Below are 23,844 nucleotides of genomic sequence, written 5' to 3'. Positions count from 1 at the left end.
CAAAAGACGGACGCACTAGAAAGAAAGGAGTACAGTGAACTTGTACTGAACTGGATTCACATGCCGAATAGAAGAGCGCAGTGTCAGCTGAAACAGGCGGCACGGATGATTATGTAAGTACTTCCAGTAGTTCGGCGGAAGTTATCTTTACCACTGGAAACAGCGCAGAGCTTGCCCGTTAAACTTGAGTCAACCGACACCACACGAAACACGCCGCGGTTGACCAACCCAACTTCCACGCGGTTCATTCACCACATCACAGGTCACACGAAGTCAAGAGTGCCATATTTTAAATCAGTGCAGCACCAAACGGACCTGAAAATTCATTTCCTTCGACAGAGTTTCTCAGGTGAGTTCGTTCACTCGCCAGTTACGAACTCGATGGACCCGCTAGGCCTACGCGTAACGTAAACAACATCGGCGATAGGCGAGTGCTGATTATCCAGACTTCGGAACTCATAAACATGTTTCCATTCGTTTTGAGCACAACAAAATGCACACACAACAAGCACGGACGTTGTGGTAATCGTGATTCGGTTGGCTGTTTTAGCAGACGATCGCACTGAGCCCGGCGGAACCCAGTGGGCAGGTTGGATTAGTCGGCGTCGTTCGAAGTCGCTTCGGATCCACGTCGCACTGCCACAACCCACGGTCGTCGGTCGTGTCGTCGTCGGCATACTATTACAACACTGTTTTTCAGGAACACTGTCGCGCGCGTCGTACGCCCAAGGAACTCGGACGATCGTTGGTGCCGTCGCCTTCGTACGGGCAGGTATACGGGCGGCCATGTCAGGCCTAGTAGCGGAGTCTCCGCAGCCTCCGATTGGTTGACGCCTGCGACTCGTCGCAGCCTCTCATTGGTGCACGCCGGCGCAGCTTCGCCGCGCGTCGGCAAACTTCAAGCATCGGCAGAAGGCATAATCGCTGCGCGACGTTCCGCTTCAGCGCGTTTGCGACCGACGCGTTGACGCATTTGACCCTTCGGCGCGCGCCGAAGCTTTCCAGCGCGTGCCAGTGGTTGGGGCATTACACTATGCGAAAAAGGATGACCAGCGAAGCTGTGTATGTGGGTCTCTCTGTGTTACTCCACCTCCACTATCGTTGGGAGCGGCCCACGTATGTCGAGTGGCTAACACCAGTTTCACCTCCACCACGGGTCGGCTCCATACTTCATTATCTCCAGGATCGGCCCACGTATGGGGAGTGCTTCACGCCTCCGTCACCTCCGCCGCCGGTCGGCCAGGCTTTGCATTATCTTCGGTATCACCCCACGTATGTGGAGGGCTTCATCCGTGCGTCACCTCCGCCGCGGGTAGGCTCGGTATTGCACTGTTTTCGGGATGGGCCCACGTACGGGGAGTGTTTCACGCCTGCTTCACCTTCACCGCGGATCGGCCGGCATTGCACTATTTTCGGTATCGGCCGAGTATTGGAAGCGCTTCATGCCTGCTTCCCTTCCGCGGCGGGTCGGTCTGCATTGCACTAGCTTTGGCATCGCCCCACGTATGGTGAATGCTTCACGCCTGCTTCGCCTCCACCGCGGGTCTGCCCACCATTGCACATTCTTCGGGATTTACCCCGCATTGCTCATCTTCGGGATCGGCTCATTTATGCGGTGTGCTTCACGCCTGTCACCTCCACCGCGGTTCGGCTCGGTATTGCACTATTTTCGGGAGGAGCACACGTTTGGGGAGTGCTTCATGTTTACATCACCTCCGCCGCGGGTCAGCCGCCATTGCGCTATCTTCGCGATCGGGCAACGTATGAGGAATGCTGAACGCCTGCGCCTCCAGCGCCGCGAGTTGGCCCGGCATTGCACAATGTTCGGGTTCGGACCACGTATGGGGAGTGCTTATTGCCTGCATCGCCTGCGCCGTGGGTCGGCCGGGCACTGCACTACCTTCGGGATCGGTTCGGCATTGCACTATCTTAGGGATCAGCTCACATATGAGTAGTGCTCACGCCAGCTTCACGTCGGCCGAAGGTCAGCCCGGTATTCTATTGTCATCTGGATCAGCCCACGTATGGGATGTTTTGTGTCTACACACGGGCAGGGTCCTTGGGGAACTACCCTTAACATCTTCCGTGTAATTTGCTGTAAAATTGATTAAGCCTTTGCGTTTATATATTGAGAATTAAGGGATTATTAAGTTAATACTTATTTATTTATGTATTGACAACGACAAAAGTACCTCATAATTCATTGATGAACTAATTATGCATTTAATAACTGACAACGATCAACGCGGGAGCAGTTGCACGATTGCGTTCGCGCTGTGGCGGCGAGGGGCGCCTACGAGCCACTGCGGAAGAAGAGACGCTGGAGCTTATCTTGCTCTTTTATAGTTGTGTGTTAATGAACGGACACGATCCTGCGAGAAATAGCCCTACACCGCTTCGCTGTAAAACGATGGCCAGGAGAGTGCCGTCAGCGACATTGCTAGCATTTTAATGCGATGATACACGACGTGAGGCTGCAAAAAGCAGCTGCGTTTGTAATTTCCACTTTAATGTGCGTTTCGTTGATATAATGCATGGACAAAGCTGCATTCAACAACGCGTGTGTTTGTTGCGATCGCGAGCACCGAAAAGCTGGACGCTACTGCGTCCTCCCTGAGGAGTATTGGGCTGGTTGGGATGGCGCGTCCTTTATGATTACACTTAATTAGAGAAATGCGCGTTGCGTCTGTTGCGTTTGAAGAGCAATGTTCTCATCGTATAGGTTGCTGGGTCAACAAAAAGTTTACTTATTATCTACACGCTATAACGGTTATAAAATTGAGCGACTCTCGTACGTACCGTTTCTGAGTGCGAAATTCTCGGCGGGTACGCAGGTACTGCCGTCGCCACCTGATGACATCGTTTCTTTCGAAGAGCGCACAATTTCTGTTCCATTTCCAAAAACAAAAGCCGATATCATTAAGAAGCCCTTGCATCGTTCGCACATTGATTTTAGGCATGTTCATGTCCCTGTCACTGGCCACATCTTGAACAAGTTTTGGAGCTGTCGAAATTTTGTTTCGCAGAATGTCATCATAATCAGCAGCAGCCTATTTTATGTTCACTGAAAGAGGAAGAGTACTCTGCCTGCGGTCTCCAATAACTCTGCCCGGCGCCAACCGATTCCAGCTAGCGCCCGCGAATTTCCTAGTTTCATCGCCCCCACCCCCTAGTTATTTGCCGTCCTTGAATACATTTCCATTCTCTTGGTACCCATTCATTACCCTTAGTAGTCCAACGGTTATCTAACCTGTGAATTACCTACATACAGATTGTACTCATGCACTTCGTTGAGCTGCGAGGGAAAACCTCTCATGAAATTGTACTCTGGTCCACGCGGTTTTCACACGGGAACTTATGGCTGGGAGACGCACGCGCTTCAGCTTCGGTGACTTCAGGGTGTCAGTGTTTACGTCAAACTTAATCAGAAAGACACTGCATTCGCTAGCACCAGTGAGTTCACTGACTTTCCGGCATGCCGCTCTCACAGACAGCTGCGGCTCGCTTTTTAACGCAATAGCGTTAAGGAGCTCGTGTCGCAGAAAAGCCGGTGTCGTCGGCGTCGGGTGTCGGCGTCCGCGGCGTTGACCGTGAGCGACAAATAACGGCAGGCACTTCATAAATAAAAAGCAACTTCCAAGATGGGCTGGGTGGGAATCGAACCAGGGTCTCCGGAGTGTGAGGCGGAGACGCTACCACTCAGCCACGAGTTTGATGTTTCCAAGCGGTACAAACGCGCCTCTAGTGAATGCGGTGTTGCCTTCGAAAAGAGCCGTGGAAAGTTATACTGCAGTGTATATAGGTAATTATGAACATGTAACTTACAGAAGTCGCAATTACACGAGTAGCGAAGTGCGTTTCCGCTGCATTTCTTCTGCGCTTTCCGCACACGCAGAGCCATCTTGCGGCAAACACAGAAGACCCCCTCCTCTCCATGTAGGGCGCTGCCTCGACAGATGGCGCGCCACGCGCGCATTGGAGCTGTGGAAGGACCGGTGCGAGGGGGGTCGTTGCCCGGACTCTCTCTCCCCTGACAACGCTTCGCCTTGCTCCCTCTGTAGAATCAAGCGTCCTTCCTTTCTTTAGATCGCTATCTGTCTATCTCTCTGCCCGTGCCGATCCCGACGTTTGGCTGGCGTGCATCATTTCCCCCTCCGAGATACCGAGTTCTTCGGTTCGTTCCGCTTGCTCAGGCGTACGTTTCGTTGCTGCGCCGAACGCCGCGTTGCTCGACCATATGGCTCGACGCTCACCGCGTCCGATGCGGGGTGCCTCGTAAGTGATGGCTGCCCTGTAGCCCATTGTCTTACACCCCTTGGCGGGTCGACGGGAACGCTGTCGCGTTCCACTCTTGAAGGCGAAGCTTAAGCGTCCTCCAATTTTCATTGCTGGAGCGTAAGCGTTGTGCGCTTGTATTTCGGCCTGTACGGAGACCTTTTGGTTTGAGAACTCTTGGTACGGCTGCAAAGCTGGTGGACTCGCGAGACGTGACTCGACCACAGCCACCCGAAGTGAGCGGACGTGCCGTCGGCGCTCTCCGGACTCCGAAATCTGCCCGAAGAGAACGTACGTGGCGTCGGCGCACACTCCGAACCGATCCGACGTGAGCTTTCCCCGTCGCCCCCTGCCCGGGCCTCCCGAGGCGCGAGCTTTGCCCGTCGCCCCTGCCCGGGCCTCCCGAGGTGCCGTGCGCTGTGTGTGCCAGTCACCACGGAATACGCACGAATCTCCTCCGTTTGCGCCGCTGCCGAACGCTAAACCTGCATCCGAACTTTTTTGGACCGTATCGATGTCGGAAAGTCTGCTCCTGGCCAGCCGCCGCACTTGGTCTTGCCTCGCTAACCACTGGTAGCGCACCCACCCCCAACACCCATGGAGGTGCAATCGCAGGGCGAAGACCTCGACGCGGCAACGTTCAGACCTAGTGAGTGGACCACGATACTCCGCGCGTACAAGGGAGGCAAACCAAGCCCGGAAACGCTGGTTGTGGCTCCTCATGCAGCCCCTGTTCGAGATAAGCCTGCCGCGCCCGCCGTCGGTGCTCCGGCCGACGCTGCCCCTGCGACCTTCAAGCCGACATACCGTGCTCAACAACAACAGCTGCGCGTGACGCACGCAATCGCATTGCGAAGTGAGCAACTTGCTTCACTCCCTCCCGGCACTATAAGGGTAGTCTTCCGATCAAGAGGAGGTCGCGCTTTGAACGGAGCCATGGCGCAGCCACTGATGAAAGCTCTGTGAGTCACCGCCGCTGACCGGGAACTAGGAGAGTTTCACCTCCGGATTCACCCGACGAATAACACCTTCACGGTCGCTACACTTCACGAGTCAACGGCCCTTCACCTCGTCCAACTCAAGGAAGTGGTCCTTCAAGAAACCAGTTACCCCGTCACCGCCTACATCGCACCGCCACCCGCTGCTGCGCGTGGAGTCATCTCGCAAGCCTACTGGGCCGAAACACCGGAAGAGATGCTACAAGACCTCCAGACTCGCAACCCAGAAGCTCATATCATCGCAGCCCGCAGAATGGGTAGGAACCTCTCCATATTGATCACATTTGCGCATGGCCCAGTCCCTCACACCATACGCTACATGAGTGTAGTGCATAGATGCACGACGTACAAGGGAAGTCCAGATGCGTGCACAAACTGTCGTCGACCGGGCCACAGACACGACGTGTGCCCCACCCCAAGAGTGGTCTCTGCCCACGGTGCGGAGACAAGCATGAGCCGCAAGATGTTCCCTCCTGCATCCCGATCTGCATTCTCTGTGGGGGGCAGCACCTCACGGGCACCGGCTCGTACAAGGCAAGAAATGCCGCCACCATGCGACTTAGCCTACCGCCCCAGAATTTCCCTACCAAGAAGGACTTTCCCGCGCTTAACACGACCTTCCCGTGTACCTCTACATGGGCTTCCAAGTTTGACAAGACGAACATCATGACCTCCCAGGACTCGGACGGGAAGGCTCTGCGGGATGAGGTAAGGCAGCTCAATGAAGCCCTCTCTACCTCCACCTCTGCTCTACCCCCCACTCCACCATCCCCATCTTCCTCATCCAAACCGTCCGACCAACCTCCTCAGAAAAAAAGGAGGCCTGATGAGAGCCCAGTCCAACCTATAGACCTGGAAGCCAAATTTCAGGACCTCGCCCAAAACCTAGAATCCAGGTTCACAGAGCGCATTAGTGCGCAGGTCACTGCACAGTGCCAGACTATGATTGAAGCTACCATTACCGGTATAATAGATAGGGCCATATCTAGCATCATGGCCAAGGTTGAGAAGCGTTTAGTTAACCTTATATCTGGACTCTCAGCGGCCTCTCCTCCCGCAGTCCCACCTTCTGCACTCCTCCTTCGCCCCGCCACCCTTCAACATGGCTCCTCGGAGGCACCATAATTCCTTACAAATTATTCAATAGAATTGCAGGGGCTTTCGGCGAAAGCGCGACCCTCTGCAGCAGATTATCGCCAACGCTTTGTACCCACCAGACATTATCGTTATCCAGGATGCCAATGTTTGCAGGCAACTGCCACGATACGCTGTAATCCCCTCTGACTCCACTGATCTTCCTCAGGTGGTTACATACGTCTGTAACACCTTGCATTACGCGGAGCACGACGTTACCTCCCCTATTGCTCACACCTTCATCGAAAGTTTACCCCACACCCTTACACAATCTCCCGTGTTCATGCTTAACTGCTATCTTCTCCCACGACAGCCGATTCACCTACTTGCTCCACTCCTCAAATCCGTAACCCAAATGGCCGGATCAAACCCCCTACTGGTTGCCGGCGACTTTAGCTGCGCTCACGTGGACTGGGGCTATCGACGCACCAACCACAGAGCCACAGTTTTATACAATAATACACTATTACTTCACCTGACCATCCTCAATGATTTTAGTCTACCTACGCGGGTTGGTAACAGTGTTAATGCCGATACTAGCCCAGACCTCACGCTTGGTAGAAACTTGGCTCACCTACAATAGGAAAGAACGCAAGCCACACTAGGCAGCGACCACCACCTGATTCGCATAGCGGTGAACTATCACCGACCTCAGCGTAAATTTACCCCAGGCACACTAATTGGGATCAGCTCCGTAAATTTAGGCAAGCGCAGCGAGCACAGGGCCCCTTCAACCTAGACACCTGGATTACTCAGTTACAGAAAGACATTCGCCAACATACTCAAACGCTCGATACTACGCCAGACACCCCCGCTATCGACAGTAAGCTCGCCCACCTTCTTGAAGCTCAAGAGAACATAACGCGAAGGTGGAGAACTCAAAAGCACAACAGAAAACTCAAACTCAAATTCACCCAGCTTCAATGCCAAATAGAACACCATAGCTCTACTCTTTGTAAAGCAAATTGGGCTCAGGTTTGTGACGGCCTGCGAGGCAATCTCTCCACAACCCGCGCTTGGCACCTGCTACGCCACATGCTCGATCCCACGTAATCTAAAGCTCAGAGGTGTCTTCGCATTCACCGCTTCACTCATAATCATCGGCAGGACACCGACGCCTTCCTCGCGCAGGTGAAATGCACCTATACCACCCCAGGTCCTCCTTGCAAACATCCCGAGTACACGGGCTCACCCCAAACACAGCTTGACGTTCCTATTACAGAATCTGAATTTCGCGCAGCCCTATTGAAATTGCGCAATACCACACCCGGGAAAGATCAAATTACGAATGCTGCCATCCGAAATCTTGATGATGCCTCCATATCCCACCTCGTTACCTACTTTAACGAGTGCTGGGAGGCATGTACCCTCCCTGCCTCCTGGAAGCATGGAAAAATTATATTTATCCCAAAACCCCACAAGCCCATCACCCTCGAGAACATCCACCCCATTTCTCTTCGACATTCGACATTCGACAGGCATTCGACAGAATTCGACACGCTGCCATCTTACGGCAACTGCAGGAACTACAGGTAGGCCCTAAGACCTACAACTACGTTCGCGCCTTCCTCTCTGGCCGCACTGCCTCCTTGCACGTTGATCAGCTCAGCACATCCTCTTATACGCTCGGTGAATTTGGAACCCCGCAAGGCGCGGTCCTCTCCCCCCTTTTAAATGACATTGCTCTCATCCCCTTAGCCCACAAGCTCATTCTCATCCCACACCTAAAACATACACTGTATGCTGATGATGTTATCGCATGGACCACTCATGGCTCAGACGGGGAAATTGAGGAAACTCTACAATTAGCAGTCGACACGATCTCCGCTCACGTATCATCTATCCGACTCGAATGTTCCCCCTCTAAGTCCGCGCTCCTCCTAATTCGACCAAAATCTGCCGCCAACTCACCCATCCAAATCACTTTACAAGGATCCCCTATCCCCATCACTCCCACCCTGCGCATCCTTGGCCTCTACCTGCAGGATTCCGGATGCAATGACCATACTCTTAAAACACTCAAGGCCTCCAAGCAATCAGTGTTGCAGCTTCTACGCCGCGTATCTTCCCTGCACAAGGGTTTAGACGAAGCAGACAACATGAAAGTTGCACATGCTTTTACGCTTAGCCGCATTCTGTACGCCACTCCATATCTCAAGCTGAACTGCACGGAAACAGAGCGCGTGAACGCCATGATCCGCCTTGCAACTAAGGCAGCCCTCAACCGGTCTCGCAGTACTAGCACAGCCAAATTCCTTGCAAGGTAAATGTACCTGGTAGCGAAGCTTCCATAGGAGCCCATACGTTCAAAACATGGCGGTCCATCGCCGGTTCATGGGGCTTAGCGCCATCTGTATGTGGTGGGAACACTTCCGGCGGAAGAAAAAATAACGTGACGCCATGTCCGTTAAAAGCAGAAGTGACGTCATTTTTTTTCGAAGGCGCGAAATTTGTTTTGTTGTTCTTCCTTTGGAGCTATATATTCAAATGCCCCGCCATTCGACTTGATGGGCGTTTCGAGCTTTCAGCGTGGAAAGCGATGCAGGAAAAGGCCAGCCGTGCGGTTGTCGAAATCGCATCCCTGCGCAGAACATACTTTCTTTGGAAGCCGACGAAAGCTTTAGGTGTAGAGTGCTGATCCTATTGTCGGATGCCAAGTCCGTCGGCCAGCGCAGTCGCACGAAAACAACTACACAATTATCTGGCGGTCGCAACTCACTACTTTTGACTGAACAGATTAAGAAGCAATGAAGCTACCCGCGTCACCAAATTCAGACAAACTTCGACCAGCAAGAAAGCACAAATTGTGAGGGGGGCGTATTTCAGCAGGTGATACGAGTGCGCCTTTCTGCCCATTTCAAGACGTGCATTGCACTGCGAGTGATAGTGGCGTCAACGCCCCCTGTAGCGATGGGCGCTGAAAAAAATGCATTTAATAATAATAATAAAATTAAACGTATTTTTTTAACTCATCACGAATATATAAAATTGACTAGGAATTTTATTTTCGTTGAATGAATCTAACTGTGTCTCGTTTGAATTAAAAAAGGCGTTTTTCTTTCCAAATGTTTGTTCCCTCCAAACATAGTCGCGCTTCGATCGCTGCTCCCATAACCCCCCATGCTGATGTCGGTGACAATCTGTACTGAACCGCTTTTCGCCCGAAGCTTCGCGACCTATTTGAATCGGCCTTGTTCCTTGCACTAGGCATGCATAACACGCTTCCTGAACTAGTTCAGGCGCACCTTCAGACGCAGTATGTAAGACTAGCCACGAGCGCCCCTTCGCATCAACATACCCGCTAATCAGTCAACCCTTATAGCCATTCCTCGACACATTCATACACCCCTTGTAGTGAAACCCCTTCCTCGAAACGTCCATCCCCAATATCACATCTCTCGCCGCGTAGCTCGCGCAAGTGCCTCCACAAGTATTACGGACAAGTCGAGAAAGCCATCTGGGTGGATGCCGCATGTACAACGCATGAAGCTGTAGCAGTTGCTTACAACCCAACCTTACCCCGTCCCCTAACACACCATCTTCCCTCGGGCTCTACACCTGAGGAAGCAGAGGAGACCGCCATCGTCTTAGCCCTTGCCCTTTCGGGTGCCGAATACATCTTTAGCGATTCAAAGACTGCTTTTTCCAACTTTTCCAGAGGCAGAATTCACAACCCTGCCTGGAACTTGTTGAACATCCCCACCCAGAATTTACCACGTATACGGTTGAGCTCCGGTGGGTGCCGGCTCACTCTGGGAACCCCGGAAACGAGGCTGCCGACAAATTGGACCGAGGTTTAATTTGCCGGGCTCAGGACAGCCTCGATCCGGGTTTCTCGAGAGAGCGGGTACACAGGTTTGCGGAGCTCACTCAAATACCCCGTTTTGGGCCGTTGGACTTACCCTCCTCCCCACCCCTCCCTGACGCACTCCCAACAGATCCTCTGGAGACGCCTCCAGACCCGCTCTCTCCCATCCCCTCAGCTGCTATCCCACTACTGTGGCATCTCCCCTACATGCTCCCTATGTGGAGACCCTCACGCCACAATCTCCCACATCCTTTCTGGCTGCCCTGCCGATCTTCCCCCACAGGGACAGCCCGACATCTCCAGCTGGGAGGACTGGGAGGTCCTGCTCTCGTCTACGGACCCGACATCGCAGGCTACTGCGGTGGCTCGGGCTGCCGACGTCATGAACAAATGGAGCATGAACGTTTCGACGTAGTGCGGGACTGTGCGGTGGTCCAGGGACCCAGAGGAGTCCAAACTCACATGCTATGAATAAAGTTTTTCTGTCTGTCTGTGTCACGAGACGCAGCGGACTTAGCTCCGTAGGTGACGTTGACGTGCTGCAACCGGAGTACGCCACCTTTATTTGAAGGTGATAGAAAAGAGCTACGGACTGCGCAAAACCACCAAACCTTAAAGAGCATGAAACAGAATTCCTTCCACTCCACAACATATTTATTAATTAACAATTTAATAAATTGCATGCAAAAACACCGACCGACGGGTAAATTTTCATTTACCCTGAAAAGTCTACAGATGTTATCATTAGGAAACTGCATGTTGAGGCGCAGTAAAATAAGTGCGTAGTCAGTAGCCTCGGCCGTGATGCTACAGAAAGTTGTCTATACGGATAAGGCTCTCTGCTTTTCCTCTAAAGCCATACGCTTCGATCTTACGAAACCAAATATTCTGTTTGATGGAATCAAATGCCTTTTCAAAACGTAAATTCCAGCTGTATATAACTCTTTCTGAATATTTTTGATGATTTGATCTTTAAGTCCCATTAGTGCACTTTGTGTCGAGTCGCCCTCTCGAAGTTGACGTTGATGTTCTATGATGCAGTTTTGGCTCATAGAAATTTAGTAAAGCTTGTGCCCAAGAGTCTTTGAGCATCTTTAAAGAAAAGTCATAGGAAGGATATTTGTCTGTAATTTCCCAATTCATTGTATTTTCCCACTTTACGAAGTAAAGTTTCAGTAGCAATTTTTAGCCCATGATGGTACGTACCAGATTACGCCATTTCATTTAAAATATGGTTTAATTGCTTTGTGGCTCCATTTTCATTCAGATTCCCCCAAGTGATCCGAGTCGGTCACTAAAGATAGAGTGGTTATAAAATGTGCATTGAGGAGTTGAGAAAGGTGCAAACAAGTGCGAGCTTTGGGATCCCATCCAGACGCCAGCTTCTGAGAACAATGTCAAGCCGAAGCTGTGAAAACCGTTCATGCGCGTCCGCGTATTTAGGGCAATTGCAGTAGTGCGTCAGGTTTCGACCTGTCAGTATGTACCAAGCTTATTACAGAACGTACAACCAGAGATATGGCTCCTCATCCAATTTACGTCATTGCGTCAAAATAATGCGGAAGGAGAACTCCGCAGTTTACCACAAAATCTTTACCCTGGTCTGGGATTGTGAAAAGGCAAAGCGTAGGCGGGCTCGCGCAATGAGCGATCGTGCTTCGTATATGCGCCACAGAAGAAATCATCTTCGTGAGAGCAAAGTGCGGATACATCGCACGAAAGACCTTATATGTGTGCGCCCTAGTGATCACCGTAGTGCTGCTGTTACGCCCAAAAAGAAATCGCGTCTACTTACCCCATCAGCAGAGTTACTGGACACGCCTTGCTTCAGGTGGCCCTTGGCGGAAGAACCCCCGGGCGAGGATCCGAGATCCCCTAGAGGCCCCTGTTCCCGATTCACTTCGGACACCAGGCTAGGTCGCATCGGCTGCAACTGCGAAATACGTCAATATTCTCATTTTGCTGCCAATGTTTGCAAGTTCAAGTCGATGCTTAGGAAATGTAAATGAGTCGTAATTGGTGTCCTTTCTATGTAACCATACGCCAACGACCTATTGCACATTCCTGTTTAGGGCAATGCTGAATGAAGTGGAGTTAAAGATGGGCTTATTTTCAACTAACATACGAATAGTCTGCACTACATTCCACATTGCCGTATCCCATCCTTGTGCTTTATATTTTAACCCCTCTCCAGAAAGGCCACCAGCAGCCAGTCACTATTCTCTGTCTAGCCTAATATTTATGTATTTATTTGTTTATTGTACATTCAAGGCCCGAAGGCGTTACAGAAAGAGCGGTACAAAATACAGAACATGTACAGATGACAGGGTATAATAACAATTGAAAAAAATTTAAAATATAGAAGGTACGGATTAACAAAAGTATTCTTCAATAATAGTTATAAAAGCAGATGTATCGGTTATGTCAACAATTGAGGCCGGCAGATGATTCCATTCATAGGTAGTTTTAGGAATAAATGAATGAAAATTTAGGTTCGTGCGTCAATGTGGAACGTTAAGTTTATGGTGATGGTCAGTACGAGATGGTATGTATGCAGGTTAAGACAAAAGTTCACTTTTTATTTCCAGAATATAGTAATAAATTTTGTGCAGCAGTGATAACCGTGCTAAATTCCTACGGGATGAGTGGAGAGGGAGGTTTAAATTAGCCTTCATAGATGTTACGCTTGATGTCCAAGAATAGTTAGTAAGAATGAAACGTGCGCTACGATTTTGTATAGATTCTATTGCATTTGTTAAGTAATCTAAGCCAGGGTACAAGGCAGAAGAGGCAAATTCAAGCTTAGGACGTATCAGTGTTTTGTATAGGTCAGAACCTATACAAAAAACGGTCAGAACCGTTGATGCGTCTGCGTATTTAGGGCTGCTGCAGTAGTGCTTCAGGTTTCGACTAGACAATAAGTGCCGAGATTTGTACAGAGCGTACAACCAGAGATATGGCTCCTCATCCAATCTGCGCAATTGCGTCAAATTTATCCAGAAAGAATCGCAGGAAAAATCGAATACAATCCACTGTGAATTCTAAACACATTCCATACCCTTTTTGGTGCATCTCGTATTTGAGAGTAGGTACCACAAATTGCACAAGAGCGACAGCTAATACCATTGTCCGTCATGGGAAGGCATGTCGTGGGGATGAATTTGTGGAATTCTCTTGCGATGGTGTTATGTCGGGAGAAATATATGCAGAACCTCTAAAAAACTGTCGGAACGACTACAAACGGCTAGTCTCGGTATACGGTGATACTGAAAGTCCACGTGCTTCGAAACGCACCGTAGCCACCAGAAATACACTGGTATACATTTATTCGCGGCGACAACCCACTGCGCGTTTCATCAGAATTAATTTTGGTTAATTTATTCAGGGTGTCTAAATAACGAAAAATTCTAGATCGCTTCTCTACAAGTGCATGAAATGCCAAACAACTGGTTATTATACGATGGCCGTCTGCTTTATTGAACAAAAGAAGCCACGAAGATGCGACCTCACAAGCGCAACGAAATAAGTAGACTACATCGGAACCTAATTTTATTAGTGAGTGAGTGAAAACTTTTTTGGAAATGTGCGGCGATTTGGGCGGGCTGGGGCCATAAGCACCCCCCAGCCTAGGTGACGGCCTCGAGTCCTTGGGCTCGGGCGGCTTCCTCAGCTTGCCGGACGGCCCACAGTTGATCGGCGAGGTCGTGGCTGAGCAGGGCCGCCTCCCAACGCGCCCCTCGGTTCGAGACTGCCATTTCTACCCCGTTCGTCGGGGACTCCTGCTGCTCACTGCTGGCGCATGGCCGCAGCATGTGCTGCGGCGCCACTCTGGCTCCGCACGCTTTACAGTCGTCGGACGGATAAATGTCCGGGTAGCAGAGGTGACGGATCGCCGGGTTCGGATATGTGTGTGTGTGCAATTGCCTCCAGGCAACCACCCGTTTCTAGTTAAGTTTGGCGTGCGGTGGTGGGTATTTACATCTGTTCAACCTGTAGTGTTGCGTGATGTCTCTGAAAGTGGTCATGCGATCCCCCCACGTCCACTCCCGGATTGCTCTCGCGGTGGACGAGACGCCGGAATGGCTGGTTGGCGCCACGGCTCAGCATGTAAGTCCTCGAGCCGTGGCGTGGGCCGTCTCCTTTCCCGGGAGCGGAGGGTCCGTGTGGGCGGGGTTTCATAAGAGGAAACTGTCGTTTTCGCGGCAAATATTGCCCTGTTGAATTTGGAGAATGCGGGTCGCTTCCCGGGAGATCCGGCAGCTAGCGTAGTTGCGTATCGCTGCCTGCGAGTCCCTCTCGGCGTCCGTGATGGCTACGGAGAGGGCTATCGCGGCTTCCTCGGCTGCCTCCGTCTCTTCCGTGCGTATCGTCGCGCTCGCGACGCAAGTGCCGCTGTGGTCCGTGATTGCGACCGCAAAACCACGTCGCCGCAAGTAACGGGCCGCATCTACGTAAACAGTTCCTTTGTTGCTGCCGTATTTCTTTTGCAAGTCTCGCGCGCGCCTGTTGCGCCGGCCAAAGTGATGCGTCGGGTGCACGTTCTTGGGCAACGGCGAAACGACGATGCTCTCGCGCATCGGTGTGGGTATCGCGACCTTTTCGCCCTGCTGCGTGTGGCAGCTGATGCCCAGCGCCTCGAGGATGTGTCATCGGGTTCTTCTTTTTGCCAAACGCTCGTACTGCGCGACGTTGTGCCCTTCTATCATCTCGTCTAGAGCATTGTGTAAACCAAGTTTGACAAATTTATTCGTGCTGGTATTTATCGCCAATCCTATGGCACGTTTTTACGCCTTGCGAATGAGGCGGTCTAGTTTCGTCCGTTCGGCCACCTGCCACTTGAGGTAGGAGGCGACGTACTTTATGTGACTGGCTATGAATGCCTGTACCAGGCGGATCGTATACCTTTCTTTCATTCCACTATGTCTGTTCGTGATACGTTTCAGCAACCAGATCGTTTCATCTACCACACGCTCTAGTCTGCGTACGGTTCCGCCGTTGTGGCTATTGGCCGACAGGTGCGCAAGCCCAGTACCCTAATGTTGTGAACATGCGGGATAACGATGCCGTCCGATGTGAGTACTCTAATGTCTCTATCTGCGCGCCCGGCTGCGGAATCGGCGTTCTTTGGTTTGCGGCCCCTGCGCGTGGGTCTGTAAAGCAGGAGCTCCGATTTGCCCGCGGAGCATCCAAGGCCCGTGTCGTGCAGACACTCCTGCACCGCGTGGACACCCACCTGTAACCCTTACAAAAATTTTAGTAACATTTTATAAACCGTCTTTAGACAAATGTTACTAGAACCTACCGAAATTCTATAAACAGTCTTTAGACACCGTAACAACTTCCTAGCAACCTCCTACCGACTATTGGGCACCGATAGTGAATTGAAAGTATAGATATAAAATGTCGATAGAATTCCTACCGACTGCTTATTATCTTATGTCGGTAGAAAGTGTCAACTGTGAAGCGACTATTTATTGACCAGCTTTATACATCCTAACAACTTGCTAGTAACGTCCTGTCGACTATTCGCCACAGACAGATAGCTGACAGGTTGTTACTAAGAAATGTTAGGATGTATAAAGGTGGTTAATAAATAGTCGCTTCACAGTTTTTAGGAAGTGCATAAGAGTTTATTCAGAGATAATTACTTTTGCAATTGCATATTGCAAGAATAAGCTTTCATTATCGCTGAATAAAATTTTAATTTACTTCCTAAAAACTGTGCAGCGACTATTTATTAACTACCTTTATATACCCTAACGACTTGCTAGTAACTTCCTGTCAACTATCTGTCTGTGGCGAATAGTGGTTGCCAAGTGGCTAGGTGTGGGATGCAACAGAAGAGGACAGGTTTACATTTGTGCTTGAACACATTCATTTAATATCCCCGGGCTAGTAAAGAGGACGAGGACGAGCCGTGGAAGTACGTTGAAATGTTGCGTTGTGTAGTCTAGAAAAGAGCAGAAAAAAAAGCAATATATCAGTTTTGCTACAGTGACATTGCAACACACCATGCATCTGTTTCTTAAAAAGGAAGTGCACAAGACAGAAGTTTTCAACCTTGTGAGCTCTAAACATCTCCACCTGTTTTATGCGAAGTCCTAAAATGCATGAAATGGCTGAATTAGTGCATTAGAGCTGGGAGCGTGATGGATGTGCGTACCACCAACAAATGCACGACACATAAGCTCTGTCATACCAATTGTCATTTACAAACAAAAGCTGTAAATCAACTTCAGTTTAATGAACATCGATATTCGCATTGTGACCAGTACATGGAAGTTTCATGTGGGAATTATCTTAGGAAAGGCAAGGTGCCAGTCAGAACTGTGCTGCAGCTTTGCTTAGGCACAGGTACATAGACGAGTTAACTTTTTTGTAACACTTAAGAACCACGAGATGATACAAGCAACATGTAAGGAGTTTAACAGGCGTTATGGACGTTCTACAGCAAGATTAGAAAATGTCTTTGCTGTGCAGGCAGACATTGTCAAAGTGAGCTTGTTACTAAACATGTTAGCTTTCCACAAGACAGGATAGTATATTATCAGTGCATTCATATGACCAGGGCCTCTATCACAAAAATACATGTACCAACAGTAATGACAATTTTCTAGTTATGGTGGCAAAGCTTGCAATATAATATGCTATTATAATCAGGTTAATAGCTATTTTAGCAGGGAAGAAAGGCGTATACCCTAAGATAGCAATGAAATTGCCATAAAAGGAGTTTTGTTGAAAATTGCACAAAGAATATTAAGATGCTTCTTTGTGACACACGTACCTAGTATGGCGTCGACCTTCTTGGAATCCGACGGATCCTTCTGTGGAAGGCATTTGACAGCCGCCCAAAGAAGGACCTCCCTTCAACCTCTTCTTTAGAAAAAAGGAGCTTTAAAGAGGCCCTCCGCGAAGTGAAAGCCTGAGTTGTTAGCATCCAGGCGCAGCCTTTTCAGCAGGCCCTTTTCAACATATACACCGCCACCAATGTCTACCTGTGAAACAATACAACAAGCAGATTCATTTTATACACGCCTGATCAAGGAATGGTTAGGAAATAGGGTAAGGTTTGGAAAAACGAAAGTAGCTGCTTCTTGTTGATTCGGTTTAAAGAACAAAGGAGACTTGCGTATACCATACATGCTATATACTGAGCTGTGTACTTTCACGTAAGACTAGAAAGTATTGGGAACTTCAATGCGAAAGAAAGACATGCATCTGCCTAGATGTAAGCAAATGTGTGCCACCCCTTAGCACAGAGTGACATCTGGTGCTGTTCTAGCGATTAGCAGAAATTGAAAACTTCAAGCCTGATTGAGTATTGGGCCAAGCTGTGCTCGATTAGTGAGGCACAAGTGCTCGAGAACTTCAAACAAGATGCAAATGTCCTCAAATACAATTCTGACTTCCCCTTGCAGACATGCAATTTTCAATTTACTGACTGCACTTGGGTGTGAAGATTTTGTCTGACAGAGTGAATAAACCACATACACAAGCAGCATTTTCATACTTAGCATAGTTTTTAATAGGTACTGAAACCTTTAATTTAGAAAGCCCTGTACATTGCGCCTCATCAAACTAATTTTATAAAACATTGGTCAAGTTAGAAGCATAGAATTTTAGTGACTGGAAGACAGGTGAAAGGAGTTTTTTTACTGTAATTATAACTGAAAATTAAATTTTAGAGAGCTCATTCCAATGAGAAATTGATGCAAGCAGTTTCTACATGCCACATAAGCATTTAGATATCAAAAATAGTGATTAGACAAAACCTTCGCTTGCAGGTTCATTAGTACAAGCAGCCATGCCCTCGAGGAGACATCTTTTTCTGTAGGCAGAAAGAGGCTCGAGTATTTTATTAACACATATATGTGCCCTTGCATATATGTTATCTCTGTTGTAAACCTTTTTTTCATGTATATGCAAGGTGTGTTTATAACATTTCATTGTGCACAAAATCAAATCCATAAGAACCTGACATACAGCCAATCAAACAAGAGAGCAATCGAAGTGACAAGCCATGCTAAACCAACGAGACAGCCATCCTGATAACAAACTGTATCAAAAATTTCACTGACGTGAATTCTGTCCGTTGAAACATAACGTGTACGTGAATGTTATCTACACTTGGGCAATGGGCTACTTTAAACAATGGCTACGCCAAGATCAGAACGATGTGGATAAGAAAAGAAGGGCATCAAATGCTTTGGCAGAGCATGCAGCAATGACTAAACACAATAGTGACTGGATGAATTCTAGCATAATCGACCAGGAAAGAAATTGGAAGCCATCCCTGTACCCGGATTCGCTAGAGATGCAATCAACAGGACACACGCTCATCTGAAACCCAGGCGCCCTCCCCCGTCCAATGGTTAAACGTACTTATATATGCACTTCTACTTTTTTTGCCCCATTGTAAACAAGGCTTACATATGGAAGCCTAAATGTATTGCTTTAATGTTGTATTTGGTTGGTCCACGTCTTTCTTTGTCATGTTTCATACCGACCACATAGGCTTCCGTGAAAGTCTTGATGATCAACTTTTGTGCGAAAGCACTGCTTAAGGCACTTTTGCCTAAACCGCGTTTTTATAAGGTAGAACACATTTTTCTAGATGCTCTAGAGCACATTATTCAGAGCAAGAAACCTCAATTCATGCTTCTTATAAAGGCAATTTGGCTAGATTAATATAGAGTCTATATGGAGTATATCACGCGTAATTGCTCAAGCCGCCAATTATATTTAACTCAGAGGAGGCTACTTTTGGTAAGCTCATTAAACTGAAGGCACTCCACCAAAACATAAAATTCGTGATCAGCCAATAGAAATACTGAACATGGCAATGCAGTAAATGGAATGCATATTACATAATTGTATCCTACAACTCGAAAGGTAGCGCCAGGTTTGTAAACACCTTTGTGAAAGCACACCGATCACGTGCTTTATCGTCGTGCTGTCCAATTTCTAGCAGCGTAGCAGGTTCCTGCAGGATGTAGGCATGCCTCCAGAGTCCGCATAGCCTTGAAAAGAAATGTTTAATTTATTGTGCTGTGAACCTGAAAATTTGTCATTTACCAGAGTCATGTAGAATTGCAAATGGTGCCACACACAGCCAGCTGCATGAATTTGCGCCTGGTTGTACAAATTTCTCTTTGTTGTATCTCGGGACGTTACACTGCTATTTGGTAACAGGTGAAATTTCAGGAAGGAACGAAATTAGCAGCAACAACAGACAACCAGGGCAATCAGCAACAAAACTCAAATATGTAGTAAAAAATAGAGCATTGGATTAAAAAAAATATCGAGCACATGAAAACCTTTCGTAAAGCTAGACCGCGATTTTGTAGCGATGCTATTCCTTTTCGCTGTTCGTTAGTAGTCTGACCGACGCCCCGGCCCGTGCTACGTACTGGAACGGCCGGCCGTTAGCGATTGCAAGAGCTGACAACCTGCGATTGCAAGATCTGACATCTCGTTATTAAGATTTGGTTTGTCTGTATTTCTTAAAGGCCGGCGTCCAATTGAAATGTCTAGATCAAAAACAAACTTCGTTATTGTGATATCGGACTATATCCGCTCTGTAACATAGAAGACAAATACGCGAAGACACTCAAGAACATAAACAATACACACAGGTTCTCGCGACACGGACCTCCAAACCGAACTCTATACATACAAAAATCTTCATACAAGCTTCCATCTGCTTAAGCGTCAAACATAGCAATCGTGTGCCAACGCGCGAAGCCCATGATACATTGACGTATACATTACACATGTACTGTACTTGCGGGAATGCCTATATAGCGAATAACTTCTTCCCAGGAAACTACCGAACTAACACCAACTTTCAGTGTTTTCATAATTGTGTGCCCATTCAGGCATACCAATCAAGACGGGTAGCAGAATGCAGGTACGCTGTAACATCACAGGAAGCTTTCGTGAAATTGCTTGCTAAATGTGCACAGCAACATGGCTAACATACGATAGGAAAGCGCTTTGCTCTAGCTAGTTACACAACGCTGATTACGTAAATCATAAGCTTCAAGAATGCGTGCAAGCGCCAAACTTGGTTACCTTTCAAGACTTGGCAGATGCTCCTTCGTCTAACAGGTACAAAGGCACCGACGTTTCTCTGGCGCAAGCGCTGTAGAACTTCCGATGAACTCCAGCTCCACAAAAGCACAACCTTCAACAGTATTCCATACACTACAATTCGAAGCCCCAGTACCAGACTTTTCACAAAAGCGCGGACATGCAGCTCGGCAGAACAAAGGCAGCTCGGACGGGCGCTGAACTAGGGCACTCACTGTCGACAATGGTGGATCACTCGAAACACACGGTGAACTAATGGCGTTACACGAGTCCGGAGGGTTTGGGACGGTTACTGCGCACGACAAGGAGCACATTCTGTCTAGGCACTTCCAAAACATAACTCAAATACTGCCTTACTGCAAGGAGCATTCACTACAACCAACGTGGTATCTCGACCAAACAAATACTGCAGTAGCGCCACTCTGTGGTTTTTAGAAAAACGTATCTTAAATGAAAAAATTGCGTGTTTTTTCCTAACATTTCGTAGGGTCCTTTAATAGGTTTGTTGGGTCCAAAAGTGTGTACTTTGTACTTTGTGATACGAAGTTTAAGGAAATGTATATATAATAAAAAAAGCGGATGTTGCCTTCAAGATTCGCAATTGCTTCAGGTGCATGCAGTTTGCGAAAGCACGGCCTTCGAGAAAGGACATTGTCACTCAAAGGAAGCCGTAGCTGGGAGGAGGACAGGCATTTAGGCCTCAATCGTTGGGATTACAGTGCCTAGGTAGGCTTCCTTATTTATAAAGCATATGCTGGGACTTAAGCCGAACCATGAGCGAGCTATACAGACACGCGGTACGATTCGGCGTCCGATCCGACGTGCGGCGCTGCATGCTCCGGCAAGCGGGATACGACGATTTGGGGCACACGGTGCGTGCACATGGCGTGCAGCCGAAAAATTGAGCGGCGCGTGAGCTCCGCCCAGATCCAGCTCCCCAGCTTGAGTTCATATCCACGTCGAGAAACGCAATATAAACAACTCGGCACAACACTCCTTCGCTTTACGTGAACACTGTCGATAAGATTATGCCCCTGCAAGTGACAGAAGACTGCACGACGGCGCCATAGAGAATGGATTACAACAAGAGCGGACACTCCCATAGAGCTCAGCGGCCGAATTGACTGCAGCGCACCAAGCCGTGGATATTAAATCCTGAAGCACAGTTTGGGTGTCGGTTTTGTGCGCGCGCCTTTTGAATACTAGCTGGTGCGCGTAACGCCGGCTCCGTTCTTTTTTTTTTTTTCCTTTTGCAGCAAATATTTATTTATATATTTATTTTTTATTTATGAAATATTTATATGCAAATCATTTCATTAAGTAAAATTTATTGCGAACGACCTTCACATGGCTCCATTGAATATGTGGCACGTGCAAAAAGACGCAAGACACCTTGTGAAATGAGGCAAAATTAACGTTTATTTTATTCTTTGTAAATGCTCGTCGCGGGCTTTTTGTGCATTCATCCAGCGTTGTGGCACCAGGTAAGCAGCAGTAGTTTCCGTAGGAAGCTCCACCAGGCGACGTGAGCTGAAAAAATTACAAGCGTTATTTTGGTATTAACATGTACGAATAATGCCTGTAGAGGCGAAGCGTGCGAAAGTGGTGAGTGGGTGGCATTACAAACAAAAGCAGTTCGTATTTACACACACGGCGTAGAAAATACCCGACTCATCCCAAGCAATACCGTACATACCACAAACATTCTAATTCCAAGCATTCCCCTCTTCCCAATACTTATTTCCTGCACTTTAATAGCACGAATGCGCGGGCAATGGCGCGTTTCGCGAACTCGGCTACAACCGACGCGATAGTACGCTACGAATACACAGAGGTGGCCACAACACAGGCTCTCAACTAGAGCATGCTGGATGCTCGCAGAATTCCTTCTACTCGCACTCAAGACAAAATGCGTGGGTGCCGTTCAGAAGACAGAATTTTCGAGTTACTAGTTCCCGGCGTTTGAGCTCCTTGGCTTATCTCTTGTGCGTTCTGCAAGCGCAAGCAACGCACTCCCGTGTTATCAGTCTTGACGATTGCTCGTCGCGTTTTCGACAAGCGTGGGTACTGAAAGACGGCTTAAATTGTTGCGGGGACATAAAAATTGCCACAAACTTGTCGCAGTAAGATTCAGTACGCGCCAAACTAACTGTAACCATGGCCGAGCTGCTTTTCGCTGCGTCACAACAGGCGCCGTGAGCGGGCCTCATAACATAAAAGTATCGAAAATAATTTTGAACAATGTTGGGCGTCAGAGGAAGAAAAGCGCCATGAACTTGTCAGTGCATGCATTAAAGCGCGAAACCGCGCGCCACGGCCGTGCTGAATTTCGCTAACCGAGTCACAGCGCCAGGCGCGCCCACGGTGCTCGAAAGGTGGCCCGAAAAGTAATAAAATTAGTTTCAATAATGTTGGCAGTCAGAGAAGGCGCCAAAACTTGTCGCAGTAAAATTCAGTACACGCGAAACTGCGTCACAGCACCCTGTGTGACTAGCGTGCCCAAAAACTACCGAAATTAGGTAAAATAATATTGGGGATTTTAGGACGCGTCGCAAACATCTCCCAGTACGATTCTTTAATTCAAATTAACTGCTCCACGATGGCCACGCTGTTTTTTGTTAACTGTGTCACAAGTCTAGCCTAGGTGCCGGGCAGTAAGCCTAATTGCTTGAAGGTTGTCGCAGACTGTCGAACAATGTTTCTCACCTTGCCGTAGTCCAATAGTGCAGTGCTGCCATGTGGAAGTTCCGAATGAACGCAATAATTCGCCGAAAGGCCACCAAACCCGTCTAAATAGAAATCAGGCAGACGGGTGCCCGAACAGTCCAACGCCCAGATGCGCGGCCGGTCTCTCTCGCTTCGGCGGTGTGGCTGACGAATGACGCAACCATCTGGCTCGTCATTCGCCGGTTGGCCTGTCGCTAAGCAGCGGAAGTAAGCCGCAAGGTTTAATTTAATTTATACGCAGATATGTTCTTAATTTTTTTCCGGGAAAGAATAAAAAAATAAAACAATTTCTGGTAATCTCACTTCACATTCTTCTTTCTTTCGATGCTCGCGGCCCCAATTCGTCGATGTTAATACTATAGCGTAACGTGTTTCCTGTTTGCCATTTTCGCCGAGTGTCCGCTCTTGTTCTATCCCTTTCTCTAAGACGGCGCGTTGTCCACTGACGGCTCCGCCAAAGTCAGCGATAGGGCCGGTAGGCATAGCTAGACGGACGCTGCGCCCGACGGCACTTGCGATACAGCCCGAGCACGTCGAAGGGTGCTTATTTCTGACAAAACAATTAACACTGTACACTTACGTCGGCCGTAATTAAATACAATTGGTTTTCTCGACGCAGTCGTTGCGAAGGGCAAACGTGCAAGTGAAGCGAGCGGCCTCACTCAGACGGTCGGTGTGTGATGTCTGCCCGCGAAATGCACGCGCGTCGCGACTCCCGATCTCGCCAGTGTACTACGCGCTGGTTTGCATAACAGGCACACGTTCGAGATAATTTTACTGAACTGGTAACTATTTCATGTTGGAAACAAA

The 23,844-nt window shown here is 48.7% G+C and overlaps 1 protein-coding gene across 1 annotated transcript in view; it reads right to left on the bottom strand.

Moving 5' to 3' along the window:
- The window catches only part of LOC135902292 (chitinase-3-like protein 1), an 830,286-nt gene that overhangs the window by 769,653 nt on the left and 36,789 nt on the right, over window positions 1-23,844 (bottom strand). The window contains exon 2 of the mRNA XM_065432259.1: window positions 12,011-12,148. Coding sequence (XP_065288331.1) covers window positions 12,011-12,139 — 129 coding nt within the window. The 5' untranslated portion in view covers window positions 12,140-12,148. The remainder of the gene's footprint in view (window positions 1-12,010; window positions 12,149-23,844) is intronic.

The sequence above is a fragment of the Dermacentor albipictus genome, chromosome 6, assembly GCF_038994185.2.
Source record: "Dermacentor albipictus isolate Rhodes 1998 colony chromosome 6, USDA_Dalb.pri_finalv2, whole genome shotgun sequence".
Taxonomy (NCBI): Eukaryota; Metazoa; Arthropoda; class Arachnida; order Ixodida; family Ixodidae; genus Dermacentor; species Dermacentor albipictus.
This window is presented reverse-complemented; position numbering and strand designations above follow the sequence as displayed.